Source organism: Chelonus insularis, unplaced genomic scaffold, assembly GCF_013357705.1.
Source record: "Chelonus insularis isolate UGA/USDA-ARS -01 unplaced genomic scaffold, ASM1335770v1 contig_401_pilon, whole genome shotgun sequence".
Classification (NCBI taxonomy): Eukaryota; Metazoa; Arthropoda; class Insecta; order Hymenoptera; family Braconidae; genus Chelonus; species Chelonus insularis.
The window spans coordinates 405,179-426,932 of NW_023276558.1; the positions used below are offsets into that span (position 1 = coordinate 405,179).

The following is a 21,754-nucleotide window of genomic DNA, read 5'->3' on the forward strand; positions in this document are numbered from 1 at the left end:
TATAAAATGTTTCAGCATATATGCAAAGAAAATATAAAAGGGTAAGAATTTTTTTTTTTTTTTTTAATTTTGCGCTCACTTGACCTGTTCTTTCAGCAAATGCATGTACGCGCTTACTAATAGTTGTAGTACTTATTCCTCAACGCGCAAGATGAAATAAAAAAGAATTCGTCAAATAAATTTGAAAGTTAAAAAAATTTTTTTTTCATTCTTTTTTGTCATTTCCTGCTTTTTTATCGTAACTTTTTTTTTCATCAAATTAACTCTATAGACTTATAAAAATTTTTTCTCATTACTAAAATATTTGAAGCGAAAACTATTCTTAATATGATTTTTTTTTTCTCTTGCTATGAATTTTTATAATAATCCATAAGTTCAATTCAATTTATTACTTGATTTATTACTTTTTGTTTTTTTTTTCTTTAATATCATCCCATTTTACATCAATTCGTTATTCACTAAATTATTAGATCGGTTTAAAAAATACTTTCATAGAAAATAGGTAGAACAAATAATAAACAAAAAATTTCGTAAAATTCTTAATCAATTTTTTAAACAGATAAAAAAGAAAAAAATATTTTCTGACAAATAGAGTCATTAAACGTAACAATGACAAATCATAAAATGACGTAAACTTCGTTTAGAAAAGTTCAGAGCAATGAATTTCAACATAAGAATGTTCAAATGATAAGAAATATCATAAATACCCATTAATTATTTTTTTTTCTTTCATTTAAAAAGATGATATTATAACGTTAAATACTCATTATCATTTAATAATCATAGATTTATGATAAAGTACATGTATTAACTGAGATTACCAAAGATAAGATAAATCAATTAAGTCTAACGAACGAATTTTTAAATATCCACAAAATTTAAATAACAATCACATTAACTGAAATAATTCAATTATAATATTTAATAATAAAGAAAAGAAAAAATTCCAATCTAAAAGTAACATTTTTTCAAATTATATTTCTTAATAAGAAAAAAATAAAACAAAAGACTTTAGAGTCTTCAAATAGTTCAAACAACCACTTTAATAGTAGTTAATGTTCAATGAAGATGGACGTAATCCAAGAATTAACATGAATATTTGTAAGGTAACGCTATATAACAGCATAAAATATTTCATGGCATATAGCCACACAACGTTTGACTGAGCATATCGAACTGTGCATTAATAAAATGTTATACCAATCAATAGCAACAGAAAGCCTAAACCAACACAGTTATTTAAATTAATAAGATTCCTCCGTTGGTGAATTGATGATTAACCTAATTATTATTGAATGTTAAGCATGATTTGCACTTAAGAGAAGGTTACATACTAATGGAATACAATATAATATTGACGCAGATGTTAGGATAACACAGAATAAATAAAAAAGCAAAAAAGAAGAATGGTTAATCACAAAAATTGATTCGAACGCAGTACCAGCCTTGAAGTCGAGCATGATGTGTTGATTGAGAAGGTGAAGTCCAAGTATTTGATATCCTTGTGTTTATTGATTGATCTGTTGTGAGTGTAGTGGTAATCGATGATGCAGAAGGTGGCAGATGTCGATCAACTATTGAAGGATCCATTTCAAGAATCATTCGCAAGTCCTCATCAATACCAATGTTGATGTGAATACGTTTAGAATCTTCTCTATGGTTACGTGGGAAAGAAAATGAACTGTCTGGATGAGCATATGTTGATGTTTTCACTGGAGAGGAAGACACAAGTTGTTGATTTATGGAACGTTGACACGAGCTAACTAAATTGTTTTCACCACTATTATGAAAATCGTTAATGTGATCTAAATGAGATACCAGCTCTTCAAACTCGAAAATTTGGCGCGAAGCTTCCAATGAAGACCGCATGACCAATAACCTAACTATAATCAAGATGTAGTCTCAACGCGACCACACAACTTGAAGCGTCGCGACGCTACTAACCATCAGCATATTGCCAATCTTCCTACATAAACAAATGTCTAAATGCCAAAAAAGTAACGTAATGTTAGCCAATATATATCCATACAACATCTCATTATTACTTTTTCAATTATCTACTTTAATTTTAAAGACATACATACACACACAAATGATTTAATAAAATTCTAGATATTTTTTCATTGAACTTCTTCAACTCCAAATATGCATTTTAAGATATCAGTCATGTGGAAAAAAATTTTTATTTACTTGGAAAAATTTTTTGGATGTTATAGAATCTTTGATGTTTGATTATTATGTAAGCCTACTGTTTGTGATTGTTTAATTATCAGTTTTACAGTATTATACGTGATAAAGATGATTATATTTTTAATATAAATTCATGAAATTTGTAATATTGCATAGAAGACAAAAATCTTAAGAATGTATAAGCGACGATCATTTTTAAATTTTCTTATAATATTGCCATACAGGCGAACGAAATACTCGTGGTGCATCCAGTGGAACCAATAAATCGTTCACGTCTGATACAAAAAGAAAAATCTAAAGAGTGAAGAATAATATGCATAAATGCATAGATATATTTTTTTTAAAGTAGAAAAGAATGAAATAAAAAAAAAAAAAAGAATCATACATCTCTCCCTACACGTGACATGTTCAATAATTGTCATCATTTTAAACACATGAGTTATTTGTAAGGGACATAAAAAAATACTAATAAAATATGCATACGTGATTAATGAAATTTTCTATAAGCTTGATTCATAGATATAATTCATAATAATCCAATTATTTAATATTTTTTTTTTTTTTGAAATATTTAATTTCAAAAAAATGTTTTAAACATGAATCAAAACTTACTACATTGTCAGTTTGATAATAAAAAAGTTTTTTTCTATAATATTTTTTATAATCTCAAGAGTTGTTTAAAACTTCAAGTAGTTTTATAAATAATTACACTTTATTACAAAAGCAAGAAAAAAATGAAATATTTTTTACAGCTTTTTTTTGTTTTAAATAGATTTTTTCTCGTCTAAAACTTTATAACTTTCGTTTACATAAAAATAATAAACCATTCACAGAAAATACTTAATACTCATAAATGTACGTATGTGAGTAATTCAGCATAAATTTGTAAAATATATAATAGTGAACGTTTTACTAAAAAACATTTTAAATTATTAAAGAAAATGTATAAGCACTCACAATGTTAAAAGCTAAACTATGAATAAATAGATGTAATTATAGAAAACCAACATTCGTTTATATTTCATACTTAACTGTAATTAAAAATAACAATTTGAATTTAATATCCAAGCTATTTCTTTATTTTTCATTAGTTGATTCAAATGAGTTAATATAATTATATCAAAGTATTTTAAATTAATGTTTACACTGAGAAATAATTTAAATTCTAAGAGATTGTAAATATAAAAATTCATCTCCAACTTAACATCATGTCGGACATAAATAACAAAATTTCCCTGTGAATGGTTCGAGGAATTTTTTGTTTTTACAAGAAAGTGTCATTTGTAAATATGCAACAAAACCATCTGAATAATCAAATGGTTCAGTTTTATTGACAAACCATCTGACTTATTATCATAAAAACAATATAGCAACACAGTGAAACACAATGAAAATTTATAAGCATTTAACAGTGTTTGATTTTGAATAAAAAAATTTTTAAACAGTTAAAAAGGTTGAAATGACAATGACAAAATAGTTTGTCGTCTACTCTTGTTTAGAAGGACATTATAATGTAATATTGTTATACATAGGATAAAGCATATTCATAGAAGCATAGATAACAAGTTTCGAGGGAGTACAGTATTAGAGACTCGTAACTAAACATGAGATTCGGAGTCAAAGAGAGAGGAGGATAAAGAGAGATAGAAAATCTAGTGAACGTTTCAGCCTCCTTCTACTTTGCACATAACTGTAACTATTATACCAGAAGAAGAGCATTTTCAACAGCTGTTATTTGCTCTACTATAGTAACTAGACTAGCGAATAAGGTAGAGAAAGAGAGTAAAAGGGCTTGTATATAAGATAAGTACGTACTCGACGACACTAAGAGCTGTACCAGCATCGTCTTACATTATATTTCCCTACAATAAAGCTTAACTGAAAAAAAATAGCAGACAGCAAAAGTAAACATATTGACTAAAGCAATAACCATTTGAAAATTTCCGTTTTCAATGCTTCATTTAACATTTGGAAATTATTATTATTATTTTTAATTTCTACAACTGCTATTGGTATGATAAATATTCCAAAGAAACTTTTTGAAAAACTTTTTCCTTCTCATGTACTCGACTGTATCCTTTTTTTTTCCTCGTTATCAAAAGTTCAGTCAACACAAACTTTTTCGGATGACCGGTCATGGAATATTTTTGAAGCATGTAAAATGTTATTTAACAGGCATTGTACGTTAGTTTAAGCTTAAAATAAAAACATATAACATTATTGAAAAATAATTTTTTGATTTATTTTAGTAAACATTGATAATACTAAAATTTTTCATAAATTAACTTCATAACTAAAGTTTGATTAATTCAGTTTTTACAAAGCTTTTGTTATAATTTGTAATTAATGATAGGTCGAGTGACTTGTCTTAAAAATTAAAATTACTTAGAAAGTAAGGAAGGTTGATAAGATAAACTTCTAAAATAAGTCAAGCGTCACATTTAAGTTTGAAAGTGAATTTTTCTTATTCTACAAAGAAATGAAAGAATAAAATAGGGAAAAGATGTGAAAAAGGCAAATGTATACCTTAACTTTCGTATAGATAGAAGATAGTTTGAAAGTGTCAATTTTATTTCACTGAAAAGTTAATATATTCTTATATGAATAAAAATCTACCTAAGCAAGATTTACCTACATTGTTAATCTGTTTTTCATGCTCTAGCTTTTTTTACATTTTTTTTTCTACACAAGGTTGTTAGTCAAATTCGTTTGTGCTACTGTTAAACGTGCAAATCACACAGTACACGTGGCTGTCCTTGATGTAATCACTCTATTTGTTCAAAAACAATTGCATCCACAAAACACTCAAGAGTATCGTGCATACCTCATGTTTGAACAATTAGCATACACTGTTGAAAAGTTTTTCAATATCTTTTTTTTTTTAAATAGAAAATTAGTAATTTATTTTCATGGAATGAAAACAAACAATATTACTTCTAATTAAAAGCAGAAATTTAGATGTGTAGTACTTTAGAGTAATTTGAAAAAAAATTCTCTTGCCAAGAGAAATTATTACATAATGTTTGAATATAGTGATGAAGTTTAATACCCCTATTCCTAAAATCTGGATTGCACTGGCTTAATCCTAAGAGATTGAAACATTATTCATGCGTGAAAGTGGATGATATATAGTCAAGGTATAAGCCATATGTTGCACTGTTTCCCTATGTCTATCATATCGTGTCTAAATAAATTAATTAAAATCTTCTGTTTACTCTTCTTTTTTAACACCAATATTATTCAATATAATTGAACTATTTTAAATATCAAAAAATAATTATTTGTAATAAATGTCAATTTTTAATTTGAATTAACTAATTATTATATTAATTAAATATCATCAAAAGAGTATTAATGGATTGATCCCACTAATATGAAATGATTTATAAATTACAATTTTTGAAAAGAATAAACAGAATATTTTCAATTATATTTATAAAATAATTAATAATAATATTACATTATTCAGTATTATGTAAATTTAATCTTAAAAAAGACAGCAGAAAATGTCTAGTCATAATGATAGCATAAGATGCGCAACTATGATGCACTTTACTTTCACTTTTGAGCTGCACCACTCTCACTCTCAAAAACTAAACAAGTGCAAGTATGTCATGTTATGTAGAATGCTAATGTTCTACTTGTCTGTTTTTCTTCACCAATTGAAAAAACAAAATGACGATAGGCATTGTAACCAATAACAATAGCCCAATATTATACGAAGTAATACATAATCAATAAATAAATGTATGCATAAGTTTTATCTAACGAACAATTTCTTTTTGTTCAATTTTTCACTCCAATTGTTAATTTTTACCTAAAATGAATAGATGACAGTAATCATTATTAGAACAAAAATGAATAAGTAGAAATATATTATTGATATCAATGAATAACATGAGATTAAAAATTTTCCATACCTGCATGTATTTGGAGCGCGACTTTTTAATTCATAATACATAAAATCTTGAGAATCACATAGCATTGATAAAGCTTGATCAAAGTCACTATATTCATTATTCAAATCCTCTCCATTTGTAAGTGCGGCAAGATCAAAACCCATGTCGATTCCTGATTCTTCCATTTCAATTATTTTTTTCTTAATTTATCACTTTCACTTTTATAACTTTGTTCTAGTCTTTTATTTTTTTTAATAACATTTGAAAAAAAATCACTTGTCACATTAAATACAATTAATAAACAATTAAAAAAATATAATTAAAACAACAAGTATATTTACATGTAAATATACATCAATATATGAGATAAAAAATTTAACACAGAATAAAGTTCACAATTAAATACTTATCTCTGCTAACTCATTTTATATTTTCTTTCAAATAATATTCATATAGTAAAGATATCGGCTTTTGTTGCGATAAATAGTTACTGAGCACAATTACATGTCTGTTAAACAATTACAATTGACAATCTACTGATATTAACTAACAAAGAAATACTCATAATAAAAACAATTAAATGATATATAAAATAACTTTTGTACATCGCACTCTATTGGTAGTATCATTGTACACGATTTGTATAGGATAGACTACTTAAGTGCGTGCAGCTGGTAGATGATTGTAGTATCCCAATCAAGAAAATCCGCGTGACCTGCTCTTACTTTAACTTCGACCACGTCGACATGGATCGCTGTAGATCACCGACTTAGTGCCATCTGTCGAGCTTACTATCAATTTCGCTTCATGTGTATATGCAATGAGGGATTTGCCAAATTGCAAACTCGATATTTCAATTGATTCTGTAGATTTCTGCTGCTCTGACATCTTCAAATAGAATCTTTTATTAGAATATAAATGATGACTAAGTGTATTTAATTTTGGAGATCAGTAGATATCTTGCTGTTGCTTAAAATTACGAAAATGGATTTAATATCAACAATAATCAGCTCAATTTAACCTGACTACATCAGCTACTTTCTCTGCATCATTTTTTTTTTTAAATATTTTCAATATTGTATTGAAAAGAAATGTAAGGATGTTTTTGTATTTTTGCTCATGATAATTGGTACAAGAGTTAACAGTGTTTATATATCCACACATATGTTTGGTAGAAATACAGACAGATGAGGGGTGATGAATAAATACAATGTTATTTAATGCAATAGTGGAGTACAGTGAGACAATCTATAGAACAAACTCGATCTGTAATTTAGTCGCTCCATCAGTCTAATGACCTAATGCAACAAACTGAAAGGCCTACCTTTGGTTGGTCTGCATAAGCCACCTGATATCAGTGCCAAGTAAATTGAGTTAGGCAAGGTAGATGCATCCACCCCAACTCTGTGGTAAATTGAATTTCTCAGAGATGATAAAGTGTTCCTAATTATGATAGGATTACATTTAGCGATGTATTGTTCGTTTTAACTGAAAAGTTTTTTTTAAATCAAACTTGTTCAATCAAAATGCTTCTTATTGATATAAATAATAAACACTAAAGGCAAACTTTTTGTCTTTATTACTTCATTTTTGAACATGTTGTTATTTACGACTCAATATTGACCTCAAATAATTTCGAGGTAAAATTATATTTAATTTATCTTCAAATAAAATGAAATATTTTATTTATTTGTTTAGTTATACATTTTTTGCTGACATTGTCAGTGTCATATTTGTTCTGTATTTTATTTCATACAATGATTGTAATTAGTATGTATTAAAACACCGAATTGAAACGATCATGAGATCTAGTGATAAAGTAATCCTATCAGTTTTTTTATTTTCAGTATTTAGTAGGATTGCTAGTACTAGTAAAGATAGTGACATAACTATTTTCGGTAATATCAAAAAGCTACCACAAGAAATGTCAGAACGTATGGATGAATGTTGGTATACTTACAAGGTAGGACAAAAACGTGAATTTTTTGCTAAGCGATAACTACTAGGGATTAATTAAACGTTCATATCTTAGACTAGATTGAACAAAACGTACACGACGAAGGAGGAGCTTGAAAGACGAGCAGCTTGGGAGAAGAACCTGCTGAAAATTTACGAGCACAACTTGATGGCTGAAGCAGGCCATCATACCTATACATTAAAAGACAACCATATTGCTGATTTATGTACATACCAATACATGAAAAATATGGTAATTATTTTTCGTTATTACTTGAATATTTCAAAATATCTTTCCAACTATTCTCCCTTGGTTTAACGTTTAAATTATGATTCTAAAAACTTTACTTAAGCTAAACTCCATAAAATATTATCTGTTCAATCTATTAATAATTAAACCAATCATAAAAAATTGCATACTTATTTTTATTTATCAATCATTTACATTTTTTATTGATAAATAAATTCTTTTATATTTAGTAGATTTTAACAAAATGAAATTTTTTAAATTTATTTGCCCTAAATAATTTTTTTTTTTTATTTCAAGGTAAAATTAAAGCCAAGTCGTCGACGGAAAATAAATGACAATGAAATAGTTGGTGCCGTTCTCCACGATCCCACAAGAATTCCTACCAATCTCGATTGGCGAAAAAGGGGTTTCAACACTATTGCAATAGATCAACGTGCATGTGGTAGCTGTTATGCTTATTCAATAGTGGAAAGTTTAATGGGTCAAATATTCCAAAAAACTGGTAGAATGATTCCTTTAAGTGCTCAACAGCTCATTGATTGTAGTACAGTAACTGGAAACTTAGGATGTAGTGGAGGATCACTCAGAAATACTCTAAAATATATTGAAAAAGCTGGTGGATTAATGGAAGAAAGAAATTATCCATATGTAGCTGAGGTATTTGTATAAAAATTACTCAAGAATTCTCAAAATTACATTTTCCTTGTTTAGGAGAGTGAAATCAAATATTTAATTACATTTAACTGACATACTTTAATCATACATGATTAAAATTTGTGGGAATAACAATAAAATGATTTCGCAATAATAATTAATAAAAGAATATTTTGAAATAGGAAGGTCGGTGCAAATTCCAAAGAATCCTCAGTATCATCAACATTACATCATGGGCTATTTTGCCAGCGAGAGATGAACGAGCTTTGCAAGCTGCTGTGGCGACCATTGGACCAATAGCAGTTTCTATCAATGCCAGTCCACGGACATTTCAATTATATCAGTAAACATTGAAATTTTTATGATTTTATTTATTTAATTTTAATGACTTATTAATAACTCATATATTCTAATATAATAAAGTAAAGTCAACAAATATTATTATTAATTCATTGGATCTTTAGTTAGACAACATTAAACGAATAATTTGTCACGTCAAATCCATGTGAATAAAAGTAAATCGCAAACGAAAGTAAAGTGATTTCAGTGAGCCATTATCAATATTCACAGACGCATAACTCAGAGTGATTCAGCATGATTAATGCAGTTATCTGGATCCGGATTTAAATTTCATTTCAAACACATTTTTATCGGAGCGATTCCAAGCCGATGATTTTTCTCTCGCATCGTCGCCTCCATGGGCGAAAGACTCGTTTTAAAGAATAATCGACTCGGACGTTCTTCTCACCCTTTGGCATAAATTATCCATGCGTTTCTACTCTCTTTCCTTCAATGTTTTCTTGATTTATACCACTTTAAAGATCACAACCACAGAAATCATTTCACATTTAGTGAATTTCTCAACATTCAATTGCTATTAAAATAAACTTTATCATTTCGAAAATTGTCAAATTATTTTAATGAGCCTATATGATGTTTTTTTCAGCCAGGGAATTTACGATGACCCGCTATGCAGTTCAGACACAGTAAATCATGCTATGCTGTTAGTTGGTTACACACCACAGGAATGGATATTAAAAAACTGGTGGGGTGAAAATTGGGGTGAAGGTGGTTACATGCGGATAAGGAGAAATAAAAATCTTTGTGGAATTGCTAATTATGCTGCTTATGCTCGCATATGAAATCATTATTTCGGTAAATATGTCAAATTTTTATTGAAGTAAAATCAACTTTTTACTTTACCTAATTAACCTTTAGTCAACATGCTTCGATGATAAACTACATTGTCATGGCTTCAACACGTCTAGAGCAGGTGGCGAATTTGCGGTTAACTCACCACATCAAGGCGCCCGACGCTCGTCTCGACAATTCAACTAAACGCTCGCGTAAGCAAAGTTATGACATGACGCAACATCATTTGTTATGACATAACTTGACATAATATTGAATTGTTTTGTAGCAAAAGTGTCATCAGACTATTTCACGCATCGTAATTTCCAATGAAGCTCTCAATTCTCATCATGCATCTACATTGTTAAGCCATATTACATTCGTTTCTTCTTCTCCTTCTTCTTTTCTTCTTGACAGTGTACTGAATATTAATATCAAATAATTTACACATTTCATTTTTCATAAAAAAGACTTCTAGCTAAGAGTTAGTATAGTACACTGTAGAATCATATTTTACATACTTGTTAACAATTTTTTTTAATTTATTATCTGACGACTATGCAAATATTATTTGGTTGAAAAGTATACAAAGCTAAGTCAAAATTATATTACATATAAAGGTGTATCAATCAGTAGATGAAAATTGATCAAATGCATTCAGAGTAAATTACACAACGATCCATAGTTCATTTTGGATGAAACCTTAATAAAGAGATATAATCTATTATCATGTTGGAATCCAGGCTCATAATCGGATTAGATGAAAACTCTGATTTATCTACTTCCTCCTGCAGACTCTCCCTCCCCTACACATACATACATACTGACACACACCTTCACTTACTTACTCACTATGTTTCAATGAACCACAATATTATCATAGATATTATTATCTATTTTTAAATATTTTATTTAAAAGTAAAATATTTTATATTTATGAAATCGTTTATCAATATATTTAAGATAAATGCGACAAGTTTTAATAATTAATTACTGATTCTGAAATTCCAATAGAAATAACACTCAGTATTTCATAATTATAAAATAAATAAATTTATTTAAAACTTTCTATATTTATTTATTCAAATATCAAATGATAAGTAAATGAATGTTATAAATGCAGTTTGTAACTTCAAAAATTCCTTGATAAACAATTGAAAAATATTGATCATTTATTATTCATGTTAAAGAAAAGATAGAATTATCAAGATGGAAAAAATGCCAAGATGAAATAAAACAGTAAATTTGAAAGTTAACAAGCAGCAAATTCAATACCCGACAACACAGGAAAACTAATGCCTGATATAAATTAAAATTTAACGACAAATTGTGACTTTTTGCATGACAGTCTATGGCCTTCTGTAAATCGAGGATAAGGGGCCAAGGAAGCAATAATCGTTGAGTGCATCGAATACAATCTTACGTCGTTAACCTAGTAACGTTGTCGCCAGAATCGAATACTAACTCTAAACTTGAGCAAGATTTCATGAATTAGGAATATTGATATCTTCAATAATAAACACATAGTGAATAAAGCAAAAATAGAGATAATTATTGGATTTCATTGAAGAAAAAAAATCTTAAATTATTCAATTGTCTGACAAAGATTGCTTATTTTCTTTAAAAATAAACCTATGTTGTCAATAGCTTACAAGACCATAATGAATATCCTAGAAAGAAAAAATTGATAAAAAAATCCTTGAAGTAATTTAAAAAATGGTAATATGGTCTAACTGTCTTAGCACCTTAAAACATCTATTATTTGTCTATAACAATAATTTAAATAATAATGTCATTTAAATTGTATAAATATATATTTAAATTCTCCGCATGATTTAATGATAATGATTCACCACAATAATTATAATGCTAAACTGATATGTGCTAAAAATGTTAAATTTACTTTAGAAAAGCAAAAAATGAATGTTCCTCTTATTGGAAAGACAACAACTGAAGTCATTACTCTATGGATTTATTAGACAAGTTTCACAGACAAATAGTTCAATTTGAATAGTCTAAAATTTTTTCCATAGTCAATATGTAATTGATTGATCTTATCATTATTAGCCAGTTTATTCCAGTTAAAAATCATTGAATGAGTTCAAAAGCTCAAAAGTTCACTTATGAAAACACTTAGAACCAGCAACATGTCTACAGTGCGTGTTACTGAAACTGATAGCACAACATACGCTATCCAATCCGTAACAGTCGGTTCTAACCGAAGGACAAAGGTCATCAATGCCGAGTTTGTTACATGACTGGTCCAACGTCACGACAAATCACCTCCAGTCGTCATCATATTCCGCATAAGCAATAATCAGAATTCATTTTCCTTAAACCTCCATACACAACTGAATTTTCTCCATTCTAGAAACTTTAAACAGCATATAAGTGTACTTTAAATTTAATTTAAATTTTTTATATTGTTATGCTTGAAGAATACAAACTCAATAATATATTGTTAAATTTTTTTAGTTAATTTATAATAATAAAAATAAAAAATGAATTGGTTATTAATTATTTTTAGTGTTATAATTTTTTGCAAGATAAATGTTAATGCGTTCACTTTAATTGATCCTTTGAAAAGTGTATGGTCTTCCTTTTATACTAATAAAATAAACAGTGCAAGTGATAATACAGAATCACCAATTACAAACATAATGGTAGCTGAAGAACCTCATCAACATAAATGCTCGGCATGTATAAAAAATAAAGTGACCAAGAATGAAGAAATAGAACAAGTACTTAATGAAATCCGTGTTGAATACGTTAAACAGCAAATTTTAAAGAAACTGCGTTTATCAAAGCCACCAGACGTCTCCATTTCACTTTCAACATTACCAAAGCCCCTAATAAATGGTTATGTACTTGAACTACGACCTGGAGATGTATTAGAATCTGAGAAGCAAGCCGAAAGCTTCTATGGGAAGACAGATCAGATAGTTGTTTTTCCTAATGAAGGTAAATTTTAACTAAAAATTTCATTTACACTCGAGTGAATCATGTTACACAATGTTTCATAGCTAAATTAAAATGTGTGTAATATTCAAAGTAAGTAGTTATGGTTAATAGACAAAAAATAATTAGGTGTTCCAACAGGTGAGTAATTTGCCAGGTTAAAAAAGCAAACTTTATGGTAGATTTTCTCTGGACATCTTCAAGATTACCTACTCGTCCAACATTAATTACGTTCTGAGATGGTGATGGATTGACGGCTCCTTAATTGAGCACCGACTACTCTAATTACATTTGCAAGCTATTATCCAGATAGATTGTAGATTACAATTAGGAGATTGGTCGTTTTTGATGTAATTCATAAGCTAAGATGAAGCTCAATCATCAGAAACTTCAAAAACTTTATTTGACATTTCTCAAAATAGTCCATGATGAGATTAATAAATAAAATGTCACATAGTCTTCATGTTGCATCACAAGTTAGAGCAAAGTTTTCAATATATATTTACAGCGATAACTTGTTTAAAATACAAATTAATAATCACGTAAATTACATTTAATTCATTATTTCAAAAATTATTAAGTAAAAAACAAACTTATTTTTAGATAAAATGTTTACTGATATGCTAAAATTTTCTTTTTCATTTTTACTTTTTACTAATTAAATAATATGTTGTAATTATCACTTTTGTAGAGTAATTGTTTATTAGAATGTCAAAATAATTGGACTATTTAACTCGGAAAATGTTAAATCACAACTATATCTATTCATGCTCTATTTGTCATATTCTCTGTGATTTTATCCAATCGGAGCATCAATTTTATACTGTTTGATCATCATATAAATCATCTGTAAAATGATGATGAATATTTATAAAGCAAAAAAGTCATTTTTGACCTTTATAGCCTTTTTCTGTGGTATGAGAAAATATGTGAGTTGGTAATGAAAAAAATATGCACTTGATAAATAGACTTGTGATTCATATAACCACTTCCATTCATTTCACTTTTCTGGGAAGGTCATAAAAAAGTGATGACAAAAAAACTTGACGATGTATAACGTTGAGACTTGTTATTTGAATTATCATCCCTTTTATTTTTGCTGGTGAAAGTAGTGTTTTTGTATTAATAAAGATAAAAAAATTTTTGCGAATAAATATTATAAAATTTCATAACAATATATAAATATCTTTAATGATGATTAATGTGAAGCTGAGTTGTATTGAAAATTTTTTAAAAATCTTTAAAAATAAAATCTGATGACAGATTTCCTTTAATTATTTCTAAAATATATATAATTCGTATAATAGAAGCAGAAATGTCTAGAATTCCACTTTACTTCACTTAACTGTCGTATTATTGGCTTGAGATGCATTCAAAACAAAATCTCTACGCGGCACATGCCAACTAGTTGGAAGTATTCATTGATGACAACGAGTCAAATACAACTTGGTGAAAATGTCAAGTGGTTGATTCCCTCTATCTCTCTTCTAAAACGATATTGGCTTGAAAATTGGATTCACCGGCAATTTTCGTTATGGTTGGCGAAGCGCAAAAACCCAAAGTTACGTGAATCGTGACAATTATCGGGGTAGGGGATAGGTAAAAGAGAAAAACCTACCAGAAAGTATAAAGTAAATGTAATATAACAAATCTGATTAACATATTTTCCAATTTAAATAACTATTTTTCCTAATTTGCCGTGGTATTTTTTTTTAATCAACTAAAAGTGATTTTAGATATCCTTGTTAATAGATATATATCTCTATATAAACATGATATATAAGAAAATTAAAATGAAATATTCTATATTGGTATAAAAAATTATTTTTCATCAAAAATTTATCATTTATGTTTGTAGGCGTGGCGGATATGAAAAATTGTCGACAAAGTTCAAACCATTTAACAGGTTTCAGCCCTGCAGCCTGCTTTACTTTTAATCTTCCACAAGAAATGCAATTCGTCGATGTGACATCAGCTGATTTTTGGTTTTATAAAGAAAATGACGAAAATGATATTTACGGTCAAACATTTGTTCTATCAGAATTAGATCACTGGGATCAAGGTGGAAGTTTTGAAAAAAATACTATTATGGCTATCTTTGAAACTTCAATTGATGGTATACATCAATATAATAATAAATAATATTAAAATATCCGGATATTATTTGTAAATCAATTAAACACGAGTCTAAAAAAAATCTTTCTATAAACTTGCAGAGGGTTGGGTAAAAACCGATGTCGCATTCACCGTCAGGAAATGGGTAGAACGAAGTACTTTGAATCACGCAATTCAAATAGCATGTAGTACGTGCTCGATTGATCGTGAAACAGCTCCTGTATCCACTCAGCTAACATTAAAACCATTTTTGGTAATTCACACATCACCATTAGTGCAAAAAAATCGTTTAAAGAGAAACTCTAATTGCCTACCAGAAATGAAAGAATGCTGTCGAGACCAGCTGTACATAAGTTTTCAGGAAATTGGATGGAGTGACTGGATTCTTCATCCGAGCGGTTATCATGCTTATTTTTGTCGTGGGTCTTGTTCGTCTGCTGCTTCTTTAATTATGAGTGGCTCACCCTATAACAATGTTTTAAGAGTAAGATAATTTCTGAATAATACCAAAAAACAATTCTATAGATATTCGTAGAATGTCTAGTCTCATAATGAAAGTTTTAATTTGTTTTAAGCGATATGATAAATTATTTTTTGTGCATGTTTCCTTTTTATTAAATTCTGAATACCCTAAGGACATTTCAAAGATCACGTACCTTGTTATCTACCCTCAGGTGCATAAATGAAAAACAATAAATCTGCATTTTTTTTTTTTTTGACAGAAATGGTTGATGAAGAATGGAGGACAAAGTGAGATAGTTCCTTGCTGCTCGCCGACTCAGCTTTCACCAATTCAACTTCTCTACGTGGACTCTAACAACACGATAACCCAGAAAACACTTCCAAACATGGTTGTAGAAGCTTGCGGTTGCATGTGAGATCTAGCCCCCAGTAGCAATGAACAACCAACGCCCCTTTTTCCTCAGCGTGAAAGCTGCCACAATGACTGTGATCCACATAAAATTCGTATCAACAAAGAATTTTGTTCACAGTGTGATGCTCAATTTCTCTCACTATGATGTCGAATCAGAGCTGAAATGAAAAAAAAAAAGTCATAAAACAAGAGAGAAATAAAGAAAATAGACACATAGGACGTTCAAGAGGAAGGATTTTACGATGGAAAGGAAAAGAAGATTAAAGTAAAAATAGTGAAACGTGCTGTGGAGCGACCACTCGCGAAAATCTTCTCGTGTGGAGCAGAGAATGGTGTTTTCGAGTTTTTTTTTACTCTCGGTGGTCGTGTTATTGTATTACATAAAGAAACTACGTTGCATCTTCGTCTGTAACAATAAAAAAAATTTTCTTGACAATGCTACGAAAATCTCCCAAACGGAAGGTGTTGCATAATAAAAAATAGACAGTATTGTTTATGTATAAGTGAATAACAAATAATTTTCAATCTCCCATCCGTCTTTTTTTACATCAACGTTCAAATGTTTTTCCATCATTAAAATTCATTATTCATTGAATATGTCTGAGTATTCATATTCATTCGACATTAAACTGATTTCTTCAAGAAAAATTTATTTGTTAATCACTTTAACCTAATAGTAATTAAACTAGCCTCGTAACATAAGTGGATCATACTTTAGATAATATATATCTTTATTAGCTCTACGTTATGTAACTATTTATTTTGACATTAAATATTTAATAATAAACATAAAAAATAAAAATGAGCAAGTTATGATTTACGTGACATTCAATGACAGTAGACTGTAGATAAATATTACCCTGAACGTACATTGTATAAACTTACCGATATAAAATAGAAAAAAATTTATGATTGTCAAATTGTAATAATAAATCTCCATTAATATAAAAATTATGTCTTTCACAAACTTATAAAACTTGAGGTTATTAATCATTGTAAACTCAAGACTAGAATAATGTTAAATCGAAAGATAATATTCTAAAACATATATCTATTGGCAATAATTCTTGTACAAATTTTTTAATTCTTTATAATTAATATGTTAACTACATTGTCCTCTACAATTACAAAAAATGTTTTTTTTAACGGTCAATGAACTGCATTTGAAACGATGCCGATATCATAGTGAGCTTTTCCGTTTTTACTTTCATTTCCTCAGATATTTCCCTGTAATACCAACACCTGTATGGAGTCGTCATTTTAGTTCATAAATAAAACATTCAAGTCATTTGGCGCCACTTCCTGGGTAATTTTCCTCATGACATGGACTCCAAGTTTGTCCTCTGCTCTCTCTGCTTCACATGATAAAACTTAAAGTATTATTTAAACATCAATTCTCTAAATCTCATACGTGGTATAATGTTGTATATTTATAAACTCTCTCATGATATTTTTCTAATAAAAATGTTGGTCATGTATATCTTGATATCTTGATTTATTAACTGTGAATATTGTAATAAGTTATTATTTAAGCAGTGTCATTTATCGATAAAGTTAACTAAAAATGTTGTCAGAAGTCGATGTATTTATAAGTAATTATACTCTTGTTGATCCTGAAATTTATCAACTATGGGTGGATGGATATTCCTGTAAGAATCTAAAATTAACGATCTCATAAATAATTAATAGTACAAATTTATAGTGTTAAGATGTTTAAACTTGCATATTTTTTATTTGTAGCTAGTGATGCAGTTGCTCTTTTACATCAACGAGGTGTATGTCATCATACGAATGCTCCAATTGAATTAATAGCATCTGATGTATTGGATCATTATCGTACTTATTCATTATTGGAGCGACTTTTACATACTCCAACCAAATTAGCCAGTGAACAATTGGCATTTCAAATAGAACCACAAACTAGTCAAATGCTAATAGAAATGTTTGTATTATGAGAAGACAAAATCTATTTAAGTCACTTGAAGTTAATTTTACGATTATTTCAAAAAATGTTTATTTTTAAATTCAAGGTATTACGAATTCGATGACTGTGTTATACGTGAATTGTTAGGAAAAAAATTAACTTCTAAAAGCAGAAAAGATATGGATGAGGTTGCTGAGAAAACCGGAATCACATTGAAAAGTTGTCGAAGACAATATGATAATGTTAAACGAGTATTCAAAATTGTAGAGGATTTACCAGGTTCTTTAGTAACCAACATTAAACAACATTTTTTATTGCCCGAAGAATTGGCCAAGTACGAATTTATCTGTTTCTATTAATTTTAAAAGATTACTAAAAATATTTATATATTTACAGAAGATACGCCGCAGTAGTTTTTATAGCATGTCTAAGATTCGAAATGAACAAAAGAAAATTACAATTTCTAACTTTTCCAGATCTGTATCACTGTGCTAATTCTATTATGTCTTTATGGACCTATCGTTATGTTGGATCAGAGTATTTTGATACAGATCTAGATAGAGAGTTCCTCGTTGAATTATCAGAATGTCGAGTATTATTAGAAAATGACAAACATCATAAGCAGTAACTAAAAAAATTTTTAAATTATTTATATAATTAATCATCATATGTATAATTATAAATCTTTTTGATTCAATTTTTAGTTTGGTGTGCATGAAATTAAAGCCAGCACTATTAGATAGAATGTATCAAGAGTTGGATTTAAATTTTCGTTCCTACTCTAGAGCTCTGTTAGGAATTGGTTGTAATTTGCATCGTTCTAGAGAACTTCGTTTCTTTTTTTTGGAATTAGTAGAACGATGTGTAGAACCTTGGCGTCAAGTAAACTGGTCACACACAGATTTGAAAAATTTCTTAAACGCTTACACTCAATGTGCTCTTGATATGGATGTACTAAGGTAAATAATGATAAAATGATATTACATAATATAACAATTATAATTATACTTGTAATTTACAGAGAGGCCACTCTTAGAGATGCATTTGATCGTTATATGAAAGTTGTTACGAGTTGTCTATTACGAATGTATCATACGTGATCGTTAATTATTATTTGTAATCAAGAAAATGAAAATTAATAAATCATATATTACAATTCATTGTTTATTATTTTCACTTTTCGTTATAAATAATTAATAACAAGTAACATAATTTCATCATGTAAAAACGCCACAAATTGTATTCACATATTCACATTACATTATTTATATTTTTTTAAAATAATTTAACTGTTTTTATTTGGTATAATATCAACCATTGGTAATACTTTCAAAGAAAGATAAATACCGGATATTGAACGAAAATAACTGAAAATAAATTTTAATCAACTATTGTTTTTCTTAACTTCAGTGTTGGTAAGTAACTTTCTTCAAAAAGCACTAAATTGATATGAAGAAATTTATTTATACTTTAATCATTTTATAATTTTGCTACTGTGATACTCCTAGAACTTTATTTACTGCAAGAATAATATCCTGTGGCTGTGGTAAAGCCAACGCTTCTAACGATTTGGTATATGGCATGGGAACATCAGCACCAGTTACTCGAATTACAGGTGAATCGAGATGATAGAAAGTTTCACCTAAAATATATAAATAATAAATATTTTAATAATAAAAAAAAGACAATACTATATTTGAAACTTACTTTCCATAATTCTAGCACAAATTTCAGCTCCTATACCGCATGACGGCCATCCTTGTTCTACTGTAATAACATGATGAGTCTTAGCAGCAGATTTAAGAATAGTTTCAGTGTCTAAAGGCCTTAAAGATCGTAGATTAATAACTTCTGCTTCTATTCCTTTACCAGCAAGCTGAATAGCAGCCTCTAAGGCAAGTTCAACGGCTTTGGAATGTGCCACAAGAGTAACATGATTTCCAGCACGTTCTATTTTTGCTTTTCCAATTGGTATAACGAAGTCTTTTGAAAGAGCTTCATCAGCCATTGGAAATTGAACACCATAAAGAATTTCGTTTTCCAAAAATACAACAGGATCAGGATCACGAATAGCAGCTTTGAGCAGACCTCTACAATCTTCACTACTGTAAGGAGAAATAACTTTTAATCCTGGACAATGTGCATACCAAGCACCGAAACACTGTGAATGTTGGGCTCCAACTCCAGCAGCAGCTCCATTAGGACCTCGGAACACAATTGGTACATTTACTCTTCCTGCTGACATGTAAAATGTTTTGGCTGCTGAATTAATTATTTGATCAATTGCTTGCATCGCGAAATTGAATGTCATAAATTCACAAACTGGTCGTAGTCCAGCCTAGAAATGGGTACAGTAATTCATTGTATATTATTTATTATTTTAAAGACAAAAAGTAAAATATTATCAGAATGTTACCATAGCAGCTCCAACAGCAAGACCACCAAATCCTGCTTCAGTAATTGGGGTATCAATAACTCGTTTATCGCCATATTTTTTCCAAAGACCTCGTGATACTTTATAGGCTCCATCGTAAAGAGCTACTTCTTCACCCATTAAAAAGACTCGTTCATCGCGTTCCATTTCGTCATCCAACGCCGTATTTAATGCATCTCTTACGGTCATCTGAGAAAAAATTATTGATTTGAAATTCTTTTTTATTAATAAAATAAATCATCAAATATTTGAAATCAAATTAGTTAATTATATTTGAGGATTTGCATGCATATTCATTAGGGTGACCTTTCTTGTCCTTCAGTTCTAAGATTGTTAGCTAATCATTTTCTAGCAAATTCAAGAGTAAATGATAATAAATTGAATAACACTAGATAAACTGTTTTCCATGTTTTCCTATTATTCAAATGACATCAAAAGCTTGGAATTAGACTATTCAAGGGCTAGTTTTTTCTAGCTTTATGTTGATAACTATTTTAAGAGAATGGTACAGGTTAATAATTTATAATTTTTTTTTAAATATTAAAAATAAATAATAAGTATTTTCACCTGTTGTGTAGCAACCCATTTTGATGTAGAAAATGAGCGACGAACAATTCCCCTTACAGCAGACTAAAAATGAATAATAAGAAAATTTTCACTATCGTGCTTTAATTTTTGCATAAGTAAACTATGATAATTAGGTATATTTTGAAGGTAATGCACATTATTTAACTAATAATTTTTTGTGTTACACAGTTATTCTTATTCAATAGTAAGTAATTATTACCGTGAGCATGGTCTGGCTCGACGTATGTTCAAATGAAATTACTAACAATAATTTTTTTTGTTAAAATTACAAAATCGACTCTTCGATGTCTTCTTTTTGCCTATATGTATCAGAAACTTTAGCCGATCAGTAGTTTAAATGCACTTACAGTAGATAAGAATGACAAAAGCAATGAAAATTGAAAAGGTTTTTTTTTTATTTATTTTTTTACCTAATGTAAAAATAATAATAATTATAAATTAATTCTGTTAGAAATGAAATTTTTAGCACTTTCAATCAATTTAACATTCTTAATTTTTTTCAACAATGCCAAATTCACATTTTATTACGGTTGTAAATTTTTAGTAGTAAATCAAAGAATATGATTTTTATAGACGTCTCAATTGTGATATTTCGTATGTACTTCGAGTGTGTAGTAAGTAAACCGATTATACGTGGCGCTACAATCTATTTCATCAAGGTTGCGGGTTTAATAATAAAATTATAAGTCAATTGTAAGAAAAAAATAATTTAATAAAAGCATACAAAAGTTATCAAGGATTTAATTGTATTCAGAATATTATACAACATCGTAATATAATA

General features: G+C 28.6%; 5 protein-coding genes across 11 annotated transcripts in view; 3 read left to right on the forward strand and 2 right to left on the reverse strand.

Moving 5' to 3' along the window:
* Mitf (transcription factor Mitf) overlaps positions 1 to 6,979 on the reverse strand; it is a 35,663-nt gene extending 28,684 nt beyond the window's left edge. The window contains exons 1-2 of one of the 3 annotated variants that reach the window (XM_035086504.1): positions 6,111 to 6,227; positions 1,442 to 1,712 (exon numbers count right to left, since the gene is read on the reverse strand). In XM_035086504.1, coding sequence (XP_034942395.1) covers positions 1,442 to 1,602 — 161 coding nt within the window. In that variant the 5' untranslated portion in view covers positions 1,603 to 1,712; positions 6,111 to 6,227. Of the gene's footprint in view, positions 1 to 1,441; positions 2,728 to 6,110 lie in introns of those variants that run through there. The other 2 variants (XM_035086503.1, XM_035086502.1) reach the window with 2 other exon arrangements.
* On the forward strand, positions 1,982 to 10,651 carry CtsL4 (Cathepsin L4). Of its 5 annotated transcripts, XM_035086512.1 has the most exons (8): positions 7,008 to 7,182; positions 7,265 to 7,729; positions 7,937 to 8,052; positions 8,122 to 8,298; positions 8,593 to 8,952; positions 9,132 to 9,292; positions 9,896 to 10,104; positions 10,168 to 10,651. In XM_035086512.1, exons 3-7 carry the CDS (start codon positions 8,014 to 8,016, stop codon positions 10,089 to 10,091), a joined length of 933 nt encoding a protein of 310 aa, XP_034942403.1. In that variant the 5' UTR covers positions 7,008 to 7,182; positions 7,265 to 7,729; positions 7,937 to 8,013; the 3' UTR covers positions 10,092 to 10,104; positions 10,168 to 10,651. The 5 variants fall into 5 exon arrangements, 4 of the variants coding, with proteins under 4 accessions (XP_034942404.1, XP_034942403.1, XP_034942402.1 ...); XM_035086513.1 differs by lacking the exons at positions 7,008 to 7,182; positions 7,265 to 7,729 and adding an exon at positions 1,982 to 1,997; XM_035086511.1 differs by having other exon boundaries at positions 7,008 to 7,729.
* A 1,784-nt stretch (positions 10,652 to 12,435) lies between these two features.
* Positions 12,436 to 17,037, forward strand: daw (dawdle). The gene is made up of 4 exons (XM_035086505.1): positions 12,436 to 13,041; positions 14,897 to 15,154; positions 15,255 to 15,637; positions 15,876 to 17,037. The coding sequence occupies exons 1-4, from the start codon at positions 12,582 to 12,584 to the stop codon at positions 16,029 to 16,031; spliced, it is 1,257 nt and encodes a 418-aa protein (XP_034942396.1). The 5' UTR covers positions 12,436 to 12,581; the 3' UTR covers positions 16,032 to 17,037.
* A 285-nt stretch (positions 17,038 to 17,322) lies between these two features.
* Positions 17,323 to 19,107, forward strand: Fibp (acidic fibroblast growth factor intracellular-binding protein). Its single transcript, XM_035086508.1, has 6 exons — positions 17,323 to 17,676; positions 17,768 to 17,969; positions 18,058 to 18,285; positions 18,348 to 18,575; positions 18,656 to 18,910; positions 18,973 to 19,107. The coding sequence occupies exons 1-6, from the start codon at positions 17,592 to 17,594 to the stop codon at positions 19,049 to 19,051; spliced, it is 1,077 nt and encodes a 358-aa protein (XP_034942399.1). The 5' UTR covers positions 17,323 to 17,591; the 3' UTR covers positions 19,052 to 19,107.
* Pdhb (Pyruvate dehydrogenase E1 beta subunit) lies at positions 19,102 to 21,522 on the reverse strand. Its single transcript, XM_035086509.1, has 5 exons — positions 21,173 to 21,522; positions 20,953 to 21,015; positions 20,368 to 20,574; positions 19,659 to 20,289; positions 19,102 to 19,593 (listed from the first exon to the last, which is right to left on the reverse strand). Exons 1-5 carry the CDS (start codon positions 21,179 to 21,181, stop codon positions 19,442 to 19,444), a joined length of 1,062 nt encoding a protein of 353 aa, XP_034942400.1. The 5' UTR covers positions 21,182 to 21,522; the 3' UTR covers positions 19,102 to 19,441.
* Positions 21,523 to 21,754: the final 232 nt, after the last annotated feature.